The 17,599-nt window shown below is 50.6% G+C and overlaps 1 protein-coding gene across 1 annotated transcript in view; it reads left to right on the top strand.

The window, feature by feature from the left end:
• Nucleotides 1-417: 417 nt before the first annotated feature.
• LOC149853447 (uncharacterized) overlaps nucleotides 418-17,599 on the top strand; it is a 70,332-nt gene continuing 53,150 nt past the window's right edge. The window contains exons 1-23 of the mRNA XM_090027255.1: nucleotides 418-530; nucleotides 619-820; nucleotides 1,213-1,353; nucleotides 2,142-2,324; nucleotides 2,679-2,750; nucleotides 4,612-4,738; nucleotides 5,100-5,239; nucleotides 5,966-6,169; nucleotides 6,521-6,670; nucleotides 7,113-7,292; nucleotides 7,929-8,045; nucleotides 8,437-8,586; nucleotides 9,525-9,740; nucleotides 10,682-10,786; nucleotides 11,151-11,295; nucleotides 12,247-12,461; nucleotides 12,753-12,971; nucleotides 13,654-13,760; nucleotides 14,084-14,237; nucleotides 14,530-14,629; nucleotides 15,163-15,329; nucleotides 16,355-16,588; nucleotides 17,007-17,104. Coding sequence (XP_089883381.1) covers nucleotides 441-530; nucleotides 619-820; nucleotides 1,213-1,353; nucleotides 2,142-2,324; nucleotides 2,679-2,750; nucleotides 4,612-4,738; nucleotides 5,100-5,239; nucleotides 5,966-6,169; nucleotides 6,521-6,670; nucleotides 7,113-7,292; nucleotides 7,929-8,045; nucleotides 8,437-8,586; nucleotides 9,525-9,740; nucleotides 10,682-10,786; nucleotides 11,151-11,295; nucleotides 12,247-12,461; nucleotides 12,753-12,971; nucleotides 13,654-13,760; nucleotides 14,084-14,237; nucleotides 14,530-14,629; nucleotides 15,163-15,329; nucleotides 16,355-16,588; nucleotides 17,007-17,104 — 3,516 coding nt within the window. The 5' untranslated portion in view covers nucleotides 418-440. The remainder of the gene's footprint in view (nucleotides 531-618; nucleotides 821-1,212; nucleotides 1,354-2,141; nucleotides 2,325-2,678; nucleotides 2,751-4,611; nucleotides 4,739-5,099; nucleotides 5,240-5,965; nucleotides 6,170-6,520; nucleotides 6,671-7,112; nucleotides 7,293-7,928; nucleotides 8,046-8,436; nucleotides 8,587-9,524; nucleotides 9,741-10,681; nucleotides 10,787-11,150; nucleotides 11,296-12,246; nucleotides 12,462-12,752; nucleotides 12,972-13,653; nucleotides 13,761-14,083; nucleotides 14,238-14,529; nucleotides 14,630-15,162; nucleotides 15,330-16,354; nucleotides 16,589-17,006; nucleotides 17,105-17,599) is intronic.

Below are 17,599 nucleotides of genomic sequence, written 5' to 3' on the forward strand. Positions count from 1 at the left end.
GCTTCACCCTCAAGCCCCATGCAGCACAGGCTGCTCACATGACTCCCACAGGGTTGCTCTGCAGCTGGGGGGGTTTATAGGACATTTGCCAAGGATGTCAGGTCTAGCTAAAAGCAATAAAATCTCATATGCATGGTCTGATTCCTGCTGTGATCTCTCTCCAGGGCCGCGGTCGGTCTCTGTGTAGGGAGTGCCCGGAGGGGACCTTCTGCAATCGAACTGGTCTGGCTGAACCTGTGGCTTGTCCCAAGGGGCACTACTGCCCAGCTGGGAGCACTCTGCCTCTTCCTTGTCCAGTGGTAAGAGCCAAATGTTTCCCCCCTACTCCATGTAGATGTTCTGCCGTGGAGCCTCCCCACCCTCAACGGGACTCAGCACCTCTCTGTCTGTCTGCTCAGGGCACTTCTGGAACAGGATCCTGCACACCCTGCACACCAGGCATGTACTGCAGCATGGCTGGTCTGGCCAGGCCAGAAGGACTTTGCCAGCCAGGATATTATTGTGTCCAAGGGTCCAGCAGCCCCTCCCCGGTGAGTTGTGGTCTCGTTTGTCAACTCCCATCCCAGGTGACGGCAAAGGACTTTGTGCCTGATGGGCACTTTGTTTCCCTCTTCCCAGGTGGGACGTCCCTTTGGTGATCTTTGCCCCCCAGGGTATTACTGCTTTGCTGGTACAAAGTCCCCAAATGAGACGCCATGCCCTGCTGGCACCTGGAACAAGCACAGGGGAGCCCAGGATGCGAGCTGGTGTCTACCGTGTCCCTCTGGGTTCTTCTGCAATGTGACAGGCCAGGTTTCTCCTGCAGGATTTTGTGCCCCAGGTGAGACATGGAGGGACCTGCCCAGCCACCAGGGAATTCACTCCCCTCCTCATTACAGTGGCACATATCGGGCATGGCTACACATTCGTTAGTGCACCAGAATTACGGTGCATTACGTTTAGTACCTGTAACGACACCATAATCAGTGCTACCATGCATTAGCACAGTTGAACGGGTTTTTAGTGATGTTAATGCACAGTATATGTATTCTACTGTGCATTAGCGCATTAGCATGGGTTTTGCCCACCACGCTAATGCACAGTAGAATTAGTCGTCTGCACATTAAGCGTCTCTTGAAGACGTGCTGACTTTCTGGTAAGTGCTCTCTCCTGCTTAACACACCAGCCGCAAGGCAAAGCAGGATTGAGATCCTATGTGTGTTCTGCTTTCAGGCTACTACTGCACAGGAAGGACACGGACCCCCAGGCCAATGGATGGTATCACAGGGAATATGTGTCCTGAAGGACATTACTGCCCTGCAGGCTCCAGAGCACCCTCCCCTTGCCCAGATGGTGAACACAGCAACACAACAGGTCAGGGGCTTGGGTGAAGATGGGATTGCCGCAGCTGCAGACTAACTGGGAGGGAGGCACGATTCCCTTTTGAGTGGTGTGGCTGCAGCATTATCGTCTAGTGGGATGTGCCCGCTAGGGCAAACGGTTCACTGGTGTTGGGCATTGGAAAGCCAGACAGAGTCCAGGAGAACTGATGAGCATGAACCTCCCAGAGTGTGGTCATAGGTAATCCTGCAGGTAGAGATCAGCAAGGCAGGGTCTCCCTCCGTTGAGATTGTGGTGGGACAGTCCCTTGTCATGCAAGCTCGACTGTCAAGGCATTAAAATACCTCCCAGAAGACTGAGAAGGCACATGGAGCTTCTGTATGATGGTGAAGAGGCAGTTGTGAGTTGTCCTCGCTGTGTCTTGAGGACTGTGGTCAATATGCATCACCAGGTCCTAGCCTAGCCTCTTGTTCAACACTAACAAAGCTGAGAAATGGTTAACCAGATTTCCTTGCTGCTTTGCCTGCCACCCAGCGGTTGGATGTGGAGGTGAGCAGAACTCCTTTTGGATGAGTACCAAGAATCAGGGATTTCTCTAAACTTCCTGAACCTGAAAGATGTAGCTGGTAGGCGGGACGAAATAAACCGTCTCGTGATTATTGAGGTGTGTTTGGAGACACTATAGTCTGGAGATCTAGAAGAAAGCTCTTCTGTGTCATGTCCAGCTCCAAGAGTGAACAAGCAGGGGAGAGTCCAACAAAAGAACAGTCATTTTTGCTCCACTCGTACTTTCTCTGCTCTTTCCTGAACTGCCTGCCTAGGTCAAGAGAAATGTTCCCCTTGTCCAGCCGGATTTCACTGTCAGAGTGGCATAAGGCTTCGCTGTCCACCTGGCTTTTACTGCCCCCAGAAGACTGGAATCAGTTTTTCTCCTTGTCCACCTGGGACTTACAACCCGTCTCATGGAGTCAGCCAGGCCGAGAGGTGCCACCAGTGCCCTGCAGGTAAGGAAACTCTCAGAATAACAATTCTCCAGTTCGCCCACCCAGCAGACTATGCCACTGGAGGGAGATCCCTATGCATACCACCTCCCAGATCACTAATGCACAAATTTTACCTCCAGGAAATAATTCTTTCTTCATGCCATACTGCCAAAATATACCTGGTGTAATCTGTAGGGTCCCCACAGTCTTCTGAAGGGGATGGAGTTGGTTTGCATTGGAAAGATAATTGTCCACCTCTGAGGATGCTGTGATGGGATGTCTCATGCACCGACTCCCTAGTGCTTCAGAGATGAATTCTGCATGCTCGTTGTCCCCATCCAGTGAGACTCTCTCCCTGGTATTTTATTTTTCCAGGCATGTTCTGTGGAGAATGGGGACTGTCCTCTCCGAGTGGGCCCTGCTGGCCAGGCTTCTTCTGCACTGCAGGTACTTGGCATTGCATCCCCAAGCACAAAGGGAAATTCAGGAGGGGAAGGCTAAGGCCCTTGGGCATTTACTGTTACTCTTTGTGCTCTTCCACCCTTCCAGCTTAACTGGCTTTCACTCCTACTGCAAGGTGAGAGCCACAGTGTCACTGAACATGAGGTTGGCAGAAAGACCTTGGATATAGGGCTGGCAGTTTTGTCATTGTTAATCCAGTGGCAGGGCAGGGAGGAGTGTGGTACTGCTATGTTAGCACAGGGTAGGATGCTGATGTGGTAGCATTAGTAGGAGGAAGTGCCACAGAGATCTGGGGGCTTGAGGCTGTGAGAAGAAGCCTTGGCATGTGTGTGCTGACATTTATACAGAAATTGGACCTAGCCTTTCAGAAAGGCAAGATGCTAAAACTTGTCGGTGAACTGCAGCCCTACTCAGTATGACTGCAAACTACAAAGCAGTTACAGGTTTCATTTACCTGGCCACATGGGTTATTTTGGATGCTGTCACCAGCTCTCACAATAATTGGGGGTTTGGTCCTTTTACAAGATTTCATGAAAATCTCCATGTCCATTTAAGAAGCCGTCAGTTTTTACCCCTTGTGATTATTGCAAAAAGCCTGAAATGTGATCCAAGTTCTCCCCCAGGTTCAAAGCCAGAAAATGAAGCAAATGAACCCATTTGAAAACAAATTGTGATTTTAAAGCCCTGCCTCCTAATTTTGGGTTCCTGGGGCTTGGCAACACTGCTGCCAGCCTCGCCAGACCTAGGAAATAGTATCGCAGGTCGTTACCAGTTCTGTCTCCCCAGGGAACGAGCCTCATGAATATTTTATTGAGGCCAAGTCCAAAGCTAAGATGCTTTTGGATGTAAGCCCAGGTTGAGGAAATACTCACAAGCAGGCCTTTGTCTGTGGTGTCTGCTGCATTAATGCAAGGAAAGCTTGTGTTAAACACAGCGAGTCCCTTTGTTTATAGCTGCCGAGTGGCTCACAAAGCAAAGCCCTGCTTTGCCTGCAGCAGGCTGCTCGCTTTCTAATCAGTATTCAGGTCCAGGCACCACAGTGGGGGCAGTGACTTTTTGCAGTGACTTTTCTCCAGCCACACCCAGCATGCTTACCTAGCTATGATAGCTTCTCTGTGCACATTGCCTTTCAATAGCTAATTCCTTTTGGATCGCACCCGGGTTTAGGAGTCAAGGGTCCTAATTCTAGCTCCAGATCAGGCAAGGAGCCCCTCCATCATCTGCAGCAGATCGCTCCCTTGCTTTGGGCCTCAGTGTCTTCTTCTGTCAGGTCAAAGTAATGATTCTTGTGATTTAAGAAAGGGGTTGTGGGGCTTAGTAAACCCCTGTTTACTTTCAAGACCCTACTGTGGTATCATGCTATGTGTCATTGTCCCCTCTGGCATTTGCCTCCCTGAGGTGTAAGCGCTCGGTCTGCTCATTGTGGTGCTGCAGCATGATGGAGCACAGCAGGTCCACTCTTTGCATCGCATGCTGAAGGGATGGAGGCAGGCCCCGTAGCGCAGCCCGGGATGCACAGTGGTCATTTATCTCTCAGGTATTCTTACGGGCACGTGACCAGCACTGGAGTCGGGCAGGCACATGACATCTGCTTTGGGGCGCACAGCAGGCTCACTGTGCTTCACTGTGACATTCCCTAACACGGCCTTTGGCTAGTGCAGACATGTCCTGACTGCAACATCTCCTTTGCTCTGAAGACCCGTAACAGCCATCCTGTTCTCTGCTGCCTGCAAAGGAAACGGCTCTGCAGCCACAGGGGCCAAACCGGCTGAAGGGTTGCAGTATTTCTCACTCGGGATGCTGCTGCTTTGTTTAGTTTCTAAATCTGCTTTGCTTTTCATTACAGGAGCCAGTGTCCCAAATCCTAATGGAGTCACAAACACAAGCAGTGGAGGCCCATGCCCACCTGGTCACTTTTGCCCAGCTGGCACCAGTATCCCATTGCCCTGCCCAGCAGGCACGTACTCGGACAGGTGAGCTCCTTGGCACTGGTCTACAATCTGAATGTCTTTCTGTTCCCCTTATGGTTTTTCCACTGATGCTGCAGTCTCTTGCTCCATCTAGCAAGCAGTTCTGAGGCTTACTCTAGAAGTAACGAGTGCAATGCAGCCTGCTTCGTGGAACAGGTGGGTTGTGGGGCTCTGGGTTTGCTAGAAAAATGGTGAAGCTGCATCCAGTTGTGGTAGGTTGCAGCAATGGGAATCTTGTCCTGGAAGAGCAAGTTGGCTCCTATGACTGGGAATTGCTGGATGTGGCTCCCAAAGCTCGCTGTGAAGGGGATACCTGGGTCATCATTCTCTTCTTTCCCATCTACACCTCAGTTGTTCTCCCCAGGCTCTACCTTGGGCTGGAGTCCAGCTGCACCCTGTGCCCACCTGGTTATCACTGCAGCTCAGCGGGCCTCGCGTCCCCCTCAGGACCCTGCTCAGCAGGTTTCTACTGTCTGTCCGGAGCCTCCTCCCCATCACCAGCAGGTGAGACATCTCTGCATGACAAGTCGTGGTGATTTGCTGTAAATGGCAGTGCCTTTGTCTGCCTATGGCACTAACGGTGGTATTTTAACTTGTCCACACTGGGTTCTTAGCTTTGCTTTTGGCTTTAGCCTCGCTTCACAGGACTCCCTCCTACCTCCAACCTCTCTGTCACTGGCTGACCCATTCCCTTGCATCTCCCTAATAGCCTTCTTCTCACTCAGGAGCTGGACCCTTTCATCAGCAAAGGGGCTGTGTTGTGTACTTGTTGCTCTTCTGTATCTTATTTTAGCCATGTCCCATATAGCCCTGCCTGATTCCACTAAGTAGCAGGATTAAGCTCCAAGGTGGTATGGAAAATGCATTCAATTGATTGATGATCTTCCATAAATGCTCGCATTGGGCACTGGAGCAGGCTGATGCTATAGGCCACTAATACACATACCTGGTGCCACCCCTTTCTGTCTTTGTATCCATACTGTCTCAAAACCAATAATGCCCTGGACTTGCATGATGCTTTGAGGAACCTCAGCTCTCCATGTGGCTGTTCTGTGCCTGCCCATGGTTTCCAGAGCTCCTGGTATAAGTGAGGCTAAATGATGTTGTGTATGAAGCCAGCATGTTGTGCTAGACTCAGTGCTGTCATGCCAGTGAAGCATGTCACAGGGAAAAGAAAATGTCCAATGGCTGAATGCAAACCTGGGTCCCTTTGCATTTTATTCCTCCCAGGCATCAGGCAGAAAGGAGGCCCTTGCCCTTTGAGCCACTTCTGTCCAGAAGGGACCAGCTTTCCATTTCCCTGCCTGGCAGGAACATACAACAACCTCACCCAACAAGCTGCATGTTTCCCTTGTGCTGCTGGTTACTACTGCCCTGAAAACACCACCAGCTACAGCGTATACCCCTGCCCACCTGGCTTCTACTGCCCCACAGGTGAGAACTGAGCCTTTGGCTTGAAACATTAGGGAATAGTCATGAAGTGCCATTGGCCAGGCAGAATATCCTTGTTCAAAAGGCAATGCTATGGCCTCTGGGAAATGAGCCGGCAGGTTTCAGTCCAGTCTCTGTGGGCAAAGGTCCAGGTCGTGCAGACTGCAGACACCTGGATCTCCCTCAACAGAGGTCCCAGGCACTCACTGACCCATTGTGGGGTAGGATCAAGAGATACTGGAGCGGCAACATTTTAAATTATTCTTGCGGCAGCAGCTTAATGCAGGAAGTGTGCTCGAGTTGTGCAGCGCCCAGAAGGAGTTTTCTCTTCCTTTGTCTCTGTTTGCTTCTAAGGTACCAAGTTTGCCACTGAGTTTCCCTGCCCTCGGGGTTACTACAACCCTGACCCCATGACCCAGAGCTTGGATAGCTGCTTGCCCTGCCCTCCCGGGCACTACTGCAGGAAGGAGAACTTAACGGCTGTATCGGGCAAGTGTGATGCGGGTGAGTCTGGGCCACTTTGCCTCTATGTTGCCCCTGCTGTGCCCTCTGTGTGTGGGCAGAGGGAACAAGCATGTAGGGACTTGGCACTCACCCTCCCTTAGAAGTTGTCCGGCCATAGGCACTTAGGCTCTGACAGCTTGTTCTCGTTGATGCAAAGGGGTGTCTTCCTTACTCTGCATGGTTGGGATAGAGATAAGTGAACTTTTGGGTATCACAGCACCTTTCTCAGGCCTTGTCTTGGACATATGTAAGAATTCAGGCCTCAGACTGTACCTCAGGGTACCAGGCGTGGAGAAGGCTTTCCTGTTAGGAAGGTCTTAAGGAAGTTTGCCCCATTTTTGTCAGTGTTTGGAAAAGGAAGAAACTATCCTTTCCAGCTACCCTAACACTTGCTCTTTGGGTTCTGGGGCTGAGTTTTCTGTCATGCTCCTTGTGCTTTCAGGTTGGTTTTGTGTATCGGCCGCCTGGACCTCCCAGCCCTTCGACGTGGATAACTACACCAACTCCAACTGCCTCTGCCCAGCCACTGCCACTGGAGGGAGGTGCATGGCTGGTTTCTACTGCCCAGAGGGCAGCCCCGAACCCATTCCCTGCCCTCCAGGGTCATACTGTAGTGCCTCAGGTTAGGACCCACCCCTCTGCGAGGGGCCGAGCTGGCACTGGGAGAGTCTGAAGGCGAAAATTTTGGTGCAAATGTTGATTTTTGTTCTGCTGTTTCTGCACCCAAATTTAAGCTGGAAGGGCAGGGGATGGAGGGTCTGTGCACGGCTCACAAGGATCTTGACAAAGCCTCTGAGGTGGTTACTCAAGTGCGCAAGCCTCAGAGGTCTCATTTTGGACACCCCCCGAAAGCTGATCCCTCCCATCCACAGCTCTGGGGTCTGACCGAAGGGGTCTCCCTTCAGACTCCTTTATTCTCTGCTTCGCCTCAGGCTGGAAGAGCAATAATAACAGCCTCTCTTTGCATTTCCCCTGCTGCTTTTTTTGTCCTCCCAGTGCTATTTTGGCAGGTTTAACATGAGCAGCTTTCAGCCTAATACTTACTCAGGGGCATAAATGTGCTCCCAAGGTGGTGAGCCCTGGGGGCTGGCCTGGGCTCATATGTGTGACATAGGGCTCAGCTGCTCTCTTGTGACTCAAGCCCCATGGAAAGCTGTGAGCCCACTGTTTTGCAGGCTGCTGAGCCCTGGCTGCTCAGCCTGCTTCTGTACTGCTGCCACAGTGCCTTGAGCACCTTTGTGTCCGCTCTGTCTCCCAGGTCTGTCTGTCCCCACTGGAGAATGTGCTGCTGGGTTTTATTGCACAGGAGGAGCAGCCTCTCCTAAACCAACTGATGGTGTCACCGGGAATATCTGCCCCCCAGGGACCTACTGCAGTAAGTATCAGGCTTGAGACAGGAATGGGAATTCCCTGGCACTGACTGCCTGAAATGTCAAAAGGATGCACTGGAAGGGAGGGTCACTCACTGGTTAGGATGAAGGACTGGAAGTCAGGAGACCTGGCTGCTATTCTTGGCTCTGCCTCCAGTTGTTGCGACCTTGCACAGGCCATATCACTGCTCGGTGACTCAGTTGTCCCATCTGTAGAATGGGGCCGGCACTTTGTTGTAAAGCACTCTGGGTCTGAGGATGAGAAGTCTTGCAGAAGAGCCTGACTTGGTTATTTCCTTGTCCATCTGTGCTTGTGTAGCTCTGGTTTTTCCTATGTGCCACTGCCTTTCTGTTGTCCCAGGGTCAGTGTCTGAGGTTTTTCCTTTCTCTTGCCAGTTCCTGGCTCAGCGATGCCAATGCTTTGTCCAGCTGGCACTTTTTGCGGCCTCCAGGGGCAGAGTATGGTGTCTGAGTGCCAGCCTTGCCTCTCTGGGTTCTACTGTGCGGTGCCTGGACTCAGTGCTCCCAGCGGACAGTGCTGGGAAGGTAAGGCCTGTGGGAGCAAACTGCAGCTGCGGGTATAGGGCTGAATGACTAGAGTGCCAGAGGGAAGAGCGAGAGGCTTAGGATGAAGGTGAGGACGCGCGTGTATGTTTGTGTGTGCGTGTCCACGAGGACATAGGAAATGCAGGGCTGTGACTCACTGATCTCACGTCGGTAAAGGCAGTTAATCATGGTGGGCCATTCTGAGAGCTCCTTCCCTCTAGATGAACATGCAGAAACTAAAGTTGCTTGCTAGTGTTTTGTGTCCAGCTGTCTTTCCCGCCCCCTGTTATGATGCATCTTTCCCTTCCCCTTACCTAGTCATGGGACGATGCGGTCCTGTGAATTGTTACCACCTGCTTCGTACGCTTGTTCTACCTATCCTGTTATCTGGAGTAGCCTCTGTTCTGGTCTGGACTGGGAGCAGCTCTGAGAGACTTAGCACTTCTGCGGTCCTTTGAGATGTGCTAAAGTTAACAGAAGACTTCTGAAGCTTAAAAAAGAAAGCTGCTGCATGCTGTTAGCATCCCTCTGGGAAATGCAGCAATGGGTGGCATGGCACAGTGACAGGCGGGGAGGGCATAATGTATTCTCAGCTTCTGATGGGACTTTGCTGCTGGAAGCGGGGAGGACTAGCTGGCTCTCGCCTAGAGTGCTCTCTTGGCCATCAGAGACTCATGGTCTGGAGATCAAGTGGCAGTGACATCCCTTTATGTGCGTGCATTAATTGGAAAACTATTAGTCTGCTTGTCCCAGCAGGAGCACAGTTGAGACCAATCATTATTAAAGGTCAGAGATAGATCTGTTCCTTGAGTCATCTCTTGTAAGCCTTGAAGGCCTGTGAGAGCCTGCTGGGATTCTCATTTCTTAATGAGCTGCTGCTTTGCAGCAAGTATCTCCCAGTGGCTGGTTTGGCTTTTCTTCCTCTGCTTACCCCTCAGGCTATTACTGTGACAGCAGCCAAGGGCCCGTCAGCAATGTCACCCTTTACCCATGTCCACAAGGCTTCTACTGCCCACCAGGCACACAGAAGGCCACTCAGCATAGCTGCCCGCCAGGTACCTTTGGATCGAGGCAGAGACTGAAGAGTATGGACGAATGTCAAGGATGCCCACCGGGAAAATACTGTGCGTTACCTGGACTTGCAGCCCCAACAGGTGCGTTGTCACTTGCCCCGGGCAGTGCAGTTCTTTATTTTTAATGACGCATCTTGCTGGCTGATGAACAGAGCAAAGGACTGTGTGTCAGGACTCCTGGGCTTTATTCTGAGCTCTGGCACTGACTTGCTTGGTGACTTTGACTGCATGTCTTCCCTGCTCGGTGCCTCAGATTTGCCATGTGAAAACTATGGGTCACATCCACTTTTGTAAAGTGCTCCCAGGTTCTTGGGTGCAACAAAGAATTGACTTGTCTGCTCCTTCCCTGGTAAAATCATTCAAGAGGAAAGCAAGGGTCCTTTCAATAAGCACTGGCTGGAGGAGCTAGATACAAGACATAGAAATGTGCACTTCCTTGCCTGGTTGCTACCCAGTTTCACAACTGTTTGGTGATCTGGTTGAAATTAGTTCATCATTGCAGTCCAGTTGCAAATAAACTGGTGTGTGCGTAGTAAGATGGGCCTTTTCATTCTTACTTTCAATAGAGAAAGGAAGAATGAAAGATGATCCCAAAACTGCTCAGTCTGCCTGTTGAGGGCAACTTCAGGAAGGCAGGACTGCTCCAAGTTGTCCTGAATCTGTATGAAGGCTGCAGTTCAGCAAAGCACATGGTTAAATCCATATCTGTTCAGCATTTAAGCATGTGCTAAGGTTGCATCAAGGGAGTACCTAAGATGCCATGTGCTGAAATACCCGGCTGAGTTGTAGCCAAACCAGGGGCACCCCGTCCAGCCCCTGCCAGTAGTACTCTGTTCCCCAGCATCTGAAGTGACTCCACTGTGTGAAATATTTATAGCAAAGTTAGACAGTCAGTTAGGGCAGTAACTCCATCTGTGCCTTGCAATATGGCCTGTGGGTCTGTATCTGGGGGCTTATATTGAAATCCCTGTTCTTTTCATTAAGTTTTGTGTTGAACTGTTCATATGCATCCTGTCTTCCAGGGGACTGTTCTGAAGGTTTCTGGTGCAAAGGTGGTGCCCAAGTCAAAGACCCAATTGATGGAGAGTCAGGGCTCCCCTGTCCTCCGGGGCATTACTGTCTAGCAGGTACAGTGACCTAAACACAGTTCTTCGAACTTCCCATGGAGCATGAGATGGGGTTCACTCACTTTATTGCCAGCAGTGAGAGTCTGGAATCACAGCTCTCCCAGTGCTCCTTACACCCCCTCAACTCTGCCTTTGGCTGGGAACATCTATTCCTCTATAACCCGTACTTCTCTGCTGTCCCATAGGGTCTCTGCAGATTTCAGCTGGGGAGGCTGTTTGATGATCACTCTCTTTCCAGGTCAGGCTTAGTTAGTCAATCCAGTGTTCATGACCAGCTCACTGCACCCCAGTACAGTACTGGGTGGTCTGCTTCCTCCTCATGTCAGTACTCAGTGGATTCTGGAGCATTTTTTTTTTTTGCCAGGAACACCCATTCCACTTCTTTGCCCTCATGGTACTTGGTCCAGCAGCAAAGGCAACAAGAATCTGCAGGACTGCCAGCCATGTTCTGCGGGGCATTACTGCAATGGCACTGGGCTAGTAGCCCCATCAGGATACTGCAGCCCTGGGTAAGTACAGCAGGGAGCACATTTCTCTTCTGCATTCACAGTGGGGGTCAGCAATACTTTTCTCCTGGAATAAGACCCAAGGTGGGGATGCAGGAGGAGGGTGATCTGAATCACTGCCTGGCTGGCATTTCTGGGGGATAAAATCAGTGAACTGAACTGCAAAGTCAATAAAAATGGTTCCTAAAAGTGTTTTTATTTCAGGCATTCACAATATTTATTTTGAAATAAAATTGAAATGATTTTTTTTTGGGGGGGGTAAGTTTGTTTAGAATTAAAAACCCCAAATGCGACACCTTGGAAATGCTGAAGTCAAACTGCTTTGTTTGCATTTTTTTTAACGCTCAGAAATGCAGTGACACTGAGACAAAGTCATGAAATATGTCAGTGATGCTAAATACAATAAGTACAAAAAGAGTTGTTATAAAGAGGAAGGCGATCAATTGTTCTTTGTGTCCACAGGGCACAGGGCAAGAAGTAATGCCTTAAATTGCAAGAAAAGAGATTTAGGTTAGAGAGGAGGAGGATTTTTAAAACATGAGAGTGGTTAAGTGCTGGAACAGATTGCCTAGAGAGCTTATAGACTCTCTGTCCTTGGAAGTTTTCAAGTACAAGTTAGATAAGCTATTGTCTGGAATGGTTTAAGCCAGGCTTGTCCTGTTTTGAGCAGGCAGTTGGATTAGATGCGACTCCCTGAGGTCCCTCCCAACCCTATTTTACCTATTCTTAACCTGTCTTTTTTGGCCAAAGAAAGTTCCACTGGAAAACATTTGCTCCACTCCTGGTAGGACCCCCTGGACTTTAGTGGGAGCTAAGATGTGAATAGCCCACAGTTCCTCCCCTGGAGGGGACCTTGCTCTCTTGGGCCCAGAATAAGAGGAGATTTGTTTCAATGCTTAATATGTCTCAGTTACTGACATAGTGTTTCTAATATTTTTGCTGCTGCAACTCCAGGTTTTACTGCAACTCCGGAGCTCAAACACCAACACCCACTGATGCCTTCTCAGGAGCCCCGTGCCCTGTGGGACACTACTGTCCCCTAGGAACTGAGAGTCCCATCCCGTGCCCGCCTGGTTCCTACATGCCCCAGACCCATGGAAAAGAGTGCTACGAGTGTCCAGAGGGGAAGTACTGTGTCCCTGGTCAGGAACCTCAGTCATGCCCCAAAGGTGAGTTGTGTTTCCACTGCATGTCCGGTTTGTCCCACACTTTCTAAAGAATCCACTTAAGCTCCTGGTTTTTGGTGAGGCTTTTGGGTCGCAGAAATTCAACTGGGGTGTATTCCTGCCTCTGCTCATGCAGGGTTCAAAGAGTTTAACCCAAATGTCCCTGGTGAGTCTGTCAAACTCCCATTGCTGCCACATCGAACCCTGATGCTTCCCATTGCTGAGACACTGATTACTGATAATCTCCAGAGCTTCCCCTTCTAACCTATACACCCGTCTGTGCTCGCCTTTCAGGCTACTACTGCCCGAGAGGAACAGGTCTAGACTGGTGGCCTTGTCCCCGAGGGACTTACAGCCCTGAGCAAGGCCTGGAGAGCAGCGCTGGCTGCAGAGTGTGCGATGGAGGGAAGTTCTGCTCTCACCGTAACGCGACAAACGTGGCTGGAGAGTGCTGGGAGGGTTTCTACTGCACCAAGGGGTCAGACCGGCCCAACCCACATACCAGGTTCCAAGGTGCTGCCTTTTCCTTTTTGCTAAAGCAATGTGGGGTGGTCTTGTACATGTTCGGTTAGCTGTTCAGTGGTGATACCCACGTCTGAGTCGAGCCCTGACCAAATTTCTTTATGGCTCCTGACCCTGATTTTTTTAGGATTCCTCTTTTGCCCTAATTCCAAAGTCCCTTTCCTTCTTTGAAGCCAAACCATGTGAACTACAGGTAAGAAACTCAACATCTCACCCAGGTTCTTATCCAGCAACAGAGAGGAAGAGACAGGAGGTCAAGGCTTCTGGGTTTACTGCCCTGGCTCTGGGTTCAAGTCTTGCCTCTCAGTCCTGATGATTAGACTTATATTCCTAGGTGTCTAGAAGTGGAACTCATGTCTCCTGCATCATAGTGCCACGTGATCATCATTAGATATATTGTTCTCCCTCCCCAAGCTGGAGACAAAGGGCTTGGATTCTCAGCCTTGCCTTTTTTTCCAGCCAGTAGGCCACAATAGTGCCCCTTGCATGGTCTCTCAAGTTCAAACTTTTGTTTTAGATGAGAGGAGAATTGTGAGCAGTCTCTGGAGGACTTGCTGCTGTCTTGGCCAGAGAGTGACTATTTGAAGAGCCACAAGAGCAATAAGTGCCTTTTGTATTAATTTCCAGATCACTTTTTGATGAACTGAACACCTATCTCACCTGTTGTTTGCAGGTCAGGCTGGCCCCTGCCCTCCAGGCCACTACTGTCCTAGGGGCACTGCTGTCCCTGAGCCGTGTCCTGTGGGAACCTTCAGCACAAGGATTAAGCTGAGCTCAGAGGTAGGAGAATATGGAGGGTCAAACTAGTAAAGTGGTGGTTGTGTGCTATGGAGCATCATCCTCCATGGCGAGCAACTGGCCCTGTGCAGGGAGGCAAAGACCCAGTTTTAATGCTTCCTTGGAAAAGCCCTGAAAAAATACTAGTACTTCTCATGTATGAAGCCTTTGGCATTGAGGGCTCTCAAAGCACCTCACTAAGCTTCTCTGCATCCCTCGGAGAGGGGCTATAACTTGCCAAAAATCTCATTGTTAGTCGGTGGCTGAGCTGTGATTCACCTCTGTCCAGAGTGACCTCTGGAAGTTGTCTCATTGATTTCCTACAGGCGCATTGCTCACCGTGTCTTCCTGGACATTACTGCAACTCCGCCGGGCTCCTGGTCCCTACAGGGCAATGTGCCGAGGGATTCTACTGCACCCTGGGGTCCACCCTTCCCGCCGTGCCAGCCGTGGACAAGACTGGAGGCCCCTGTCCCACAGGTAGATTATTAACTGCTCTGATTAAAGTAATCGGGGATCTTTGGCCAATCTTGTTGAGTAAGACTCATCTGAACAAATTGCATGTTTGTTCAAGCACTGCGCTATTGGGCCCAGAGGAGAGCATCCTGCAGGCATCAGGGAGCCCTCAGCCACTGCAGCACTTTGAATTTCTTTAAAACTTTGGGGGGTTTCTGCATTGCCTGTTCCAAGATACGGAGTCTTGAATAGATTTACCTCCTTATCCTGACCACAGGAGGGTCCTCTTGATTCTGAGCTGTTCTTTCTTTTTCAGGTTATTTTTGCCCTAGGGGCACAGCTACACCCCTGCCTTGCCCAGCAGGGTCATATAATCCTTCAGAAAGGCAAGCCAGCTGCCTCCCCTGCACTAAAGGGTAAGAACAAGACAGAGAACTCATTATTGTCTGAAGTACGAAGAAAGAGCTATTGCCTAATTCTCGTTTCCAGCCATCATTCAGCAGGGCAGTATGTCGCAGACATAATCACTTCATCTTCCACTGGAGAGCACCCATGTCTGAGATGTGGAGCCTAGCAACTTAAGCAGCTGCTTAGCAGTCGAATAGGACAGGAAATGAGTTGAGCTCCCAAACCCAGCCGCAGTTCTGGAGGTGGAGGGAGCTAGAGTTTAAAACAGAATCACCTGTGCCATCACAATTAGTGCACCTCACACCTTTAGTATGAGGCAAATGCTGCTGACTTATGTAGAAACGTGTCCCTATGCATGCCCTTATGTAGATACGTGTCCCGGTATACATGAGCAGGTCTGATTCATAGTCCATCCCATACAGTGCAGCAGGCTCACAAAGATGAGCCGTCCCCTCTGCTGTGTTGTCAGTGTCCTTGTGAACCTGGCATTAGCCAGGGAGGTTTCATATTCCTTCCCCTACTCTTTCTCTTATGGATGCAGGTTCTTTTGTCCTAAGAATTCTTCTTCCCTTGAGAGGAATGAATGTCCAGCTGGTCATTTTTGTCCCCTGGGTACTGCCTCTGCAACTCAGTTCCCGTGCCCCCGAGGGACCTATAACCCGCAGACTGGAAGCAGCCACATATCTCACTGCGTCCCTTGTGATCCAGGTAGAAACAGAGCGTTGGCATCATAGGAACACTGTGTGCAAATGACTTTTAAATATTCCTAAGCTTCCGCAGGAACTGGAGTGACTCAGGCAATTAATATCAGGCTACGAAGCCTTTCATCAGCAGGCTGCTCATTTCATTTTGAGCTACACGCAGCAGCCTGGAGAATTAAGGGCAGTCAGAGCTCTGGTCCCTACCCGTAAAGGTGAGATCAGCCAGTGTGTCTGCCGGTTCTGGAGTCCTATCTCCAAAATGAACCAATGCCCAATATTTTTGGATGGGGAATTATTCCACTGCCTATGGTGCTCCTTCCCTTGAAATGCTGTTACATGAAAGAAGGTAGTTCTCCATGATCCTGCAGTCAGTTTATGCAACATCGCATGTGTGTATATGCAACACTGCGTGTGTGTGTGTGTGTGTCTGTGCCTGTGTGCACACTGCTTTACAGGCCTAGAAAAAACCCCAACGAGCCTGTGTTAGAGAACCTGCAGACTCAGAGATCAGCTGATTGTCAGATCAACTCTGCAGGTTGCCTTATGGCTTAAATCAGAGCTGTGCACTTTGTAAGCAGCCAAGGGCTGCACCAATGCAAGTCCCAGGCCTCCTGGGCATGCAAGCACTTTCCCCCTTGCTGCACCACACATGTGCCCTGGCATTTCAGACCCACCTTCAGCCTGCCAGCTGTAGGCTCTCCCCGGCTGCACTGCACAGTGCTGCTGCCCTGGGCCATGGGCTCCCCCAAAGCCAGAGGTTATGTCATGATGCTCTGCCTCATTTTGCCCCCTGAGGGGGAGGAGGGATGGGGAGCCCAGAAGTCCTGGCTGCTACGGCAACTGGAGCAATAATGGGAGTGGCAGCTGGGTAGGAAGTTGGATAGCCCTGGCCGAAATCACGAGGACCGATCACCCTTTGGACCTTACCTCAATGTAGCATTCCTCTGGTTCATGCAAGTACCCAGCCCTGTCTTTGAAATGCCTCTTCCTGTTTCCTCTTTTGCTACTGATTTTGTTGCCTTGCTCTTCCAGGGCACTACTGTGCATTAGCAGGGCAGTCGCACGTGACGGGGCCCTGTTCAGCTGGATACTACTGCAGCGCAGGGGGCTCCACCTCAACCCCTACCGATGGCCTGGTGGGGAATGTGTGTCCCAAAGGAAATTATTGCCCTATGGGGTCTTTCCTGCCACAACCATGTCCCCTCGGCTACTACAGCAACTCTGCGGGCAACATGCAGATTGAAGACTGCCTCCTGTGTGATGCAGGTACAATACAGTAAGGGGAGACTAGTGAAAACCTAATCAGACTTGAGCACTAATGGAGGCTGAGTGTCATTAGAGTCTGCAACAGTGGAAGATGGCTCTTTCAGGGCTTCCATCAGTTAAATGGACAGCAGAAAGGCTAAACCTCCAGCTCCGCTCCTCCAGAGGAGACCTTCCCAGTGAAGCACTCACTCCTTCAGCAGAGTGGGTTCCTGCCTCCCTCCCCGTCTCTCAGCGTGGTTGGGTTGGAGGGTGGCAGGGCAGCAGTGAGTGCTGCCCCCTCTCCGCCTGCCAGGCATGTCCTGCGTTCAAGCATTTCTGAGTATAGGGCATCTGTAACAAGACCGTGGGTGAAAGCGCAGGCCTCTCAGTTGTATGAATTTGCTCCTCAGTTTTCATATGGATGCTCTTTCACTTCCAGGGTACTTCTGCAACAGGACCGGGCTCTCGTCCCCCGCGGGTCTCTGTGGAGCTGGATTCTACTGCAGTGGAGGAGCTGTTTCCCCTCAATCGCCCATGGTAAGTGGTATCCATGAGGGGATTGCAACTTTGCAACTTGGAACTGTGGATATCTGATTTTCTATCCCTGTTTGACAAGCCTGCCTGTGACCTCTAGGGCATCTCAGGGGAGCTTGCCTCAGCCCCTTAGTCTCTACCTGAAGCTGTCTCCCCTCGATCTGTCTTTGCTAGCAACCTTTTCTACTGTTACCACCACATCTGGGCCCGGGTGCTTTTTCAAATGCAGTTGTGCGAGGGCAAGAATTGTATCCTAGGTCACGTTTTCTCTGCACTTCTTAGTGAGTTCCCTTCCCTATCTGATGCATCTAGTCTTTGAAGATGAAGTGATGTAGAGACACCAAAACATAAATACCTTCCTCCCTGCTCTACAAAACATGTCCCAAGCAGTTGAGTCCACGTGTGTTCATGCCACCTCCCTCACATTTGTGCACTCAAGGCTCGCTGGACAGAAATAAGTGGATGACCATTTCACTGGACCATCCACATTGTGTAGAT

This window comes from Crocodylus siamensis, chromosome 14 (assembly GCF_052110815.1).
Source record: "Crocodylus siamensis isolate JL-2025a chromosome 14, ASM5211081v1, whole genome shotgun sequence".
NCBI lineage: Eukaryota > Metazoa > Chordata > Crocodylia > Crocodylidae > Crocodylus > Crocodylus siamensis.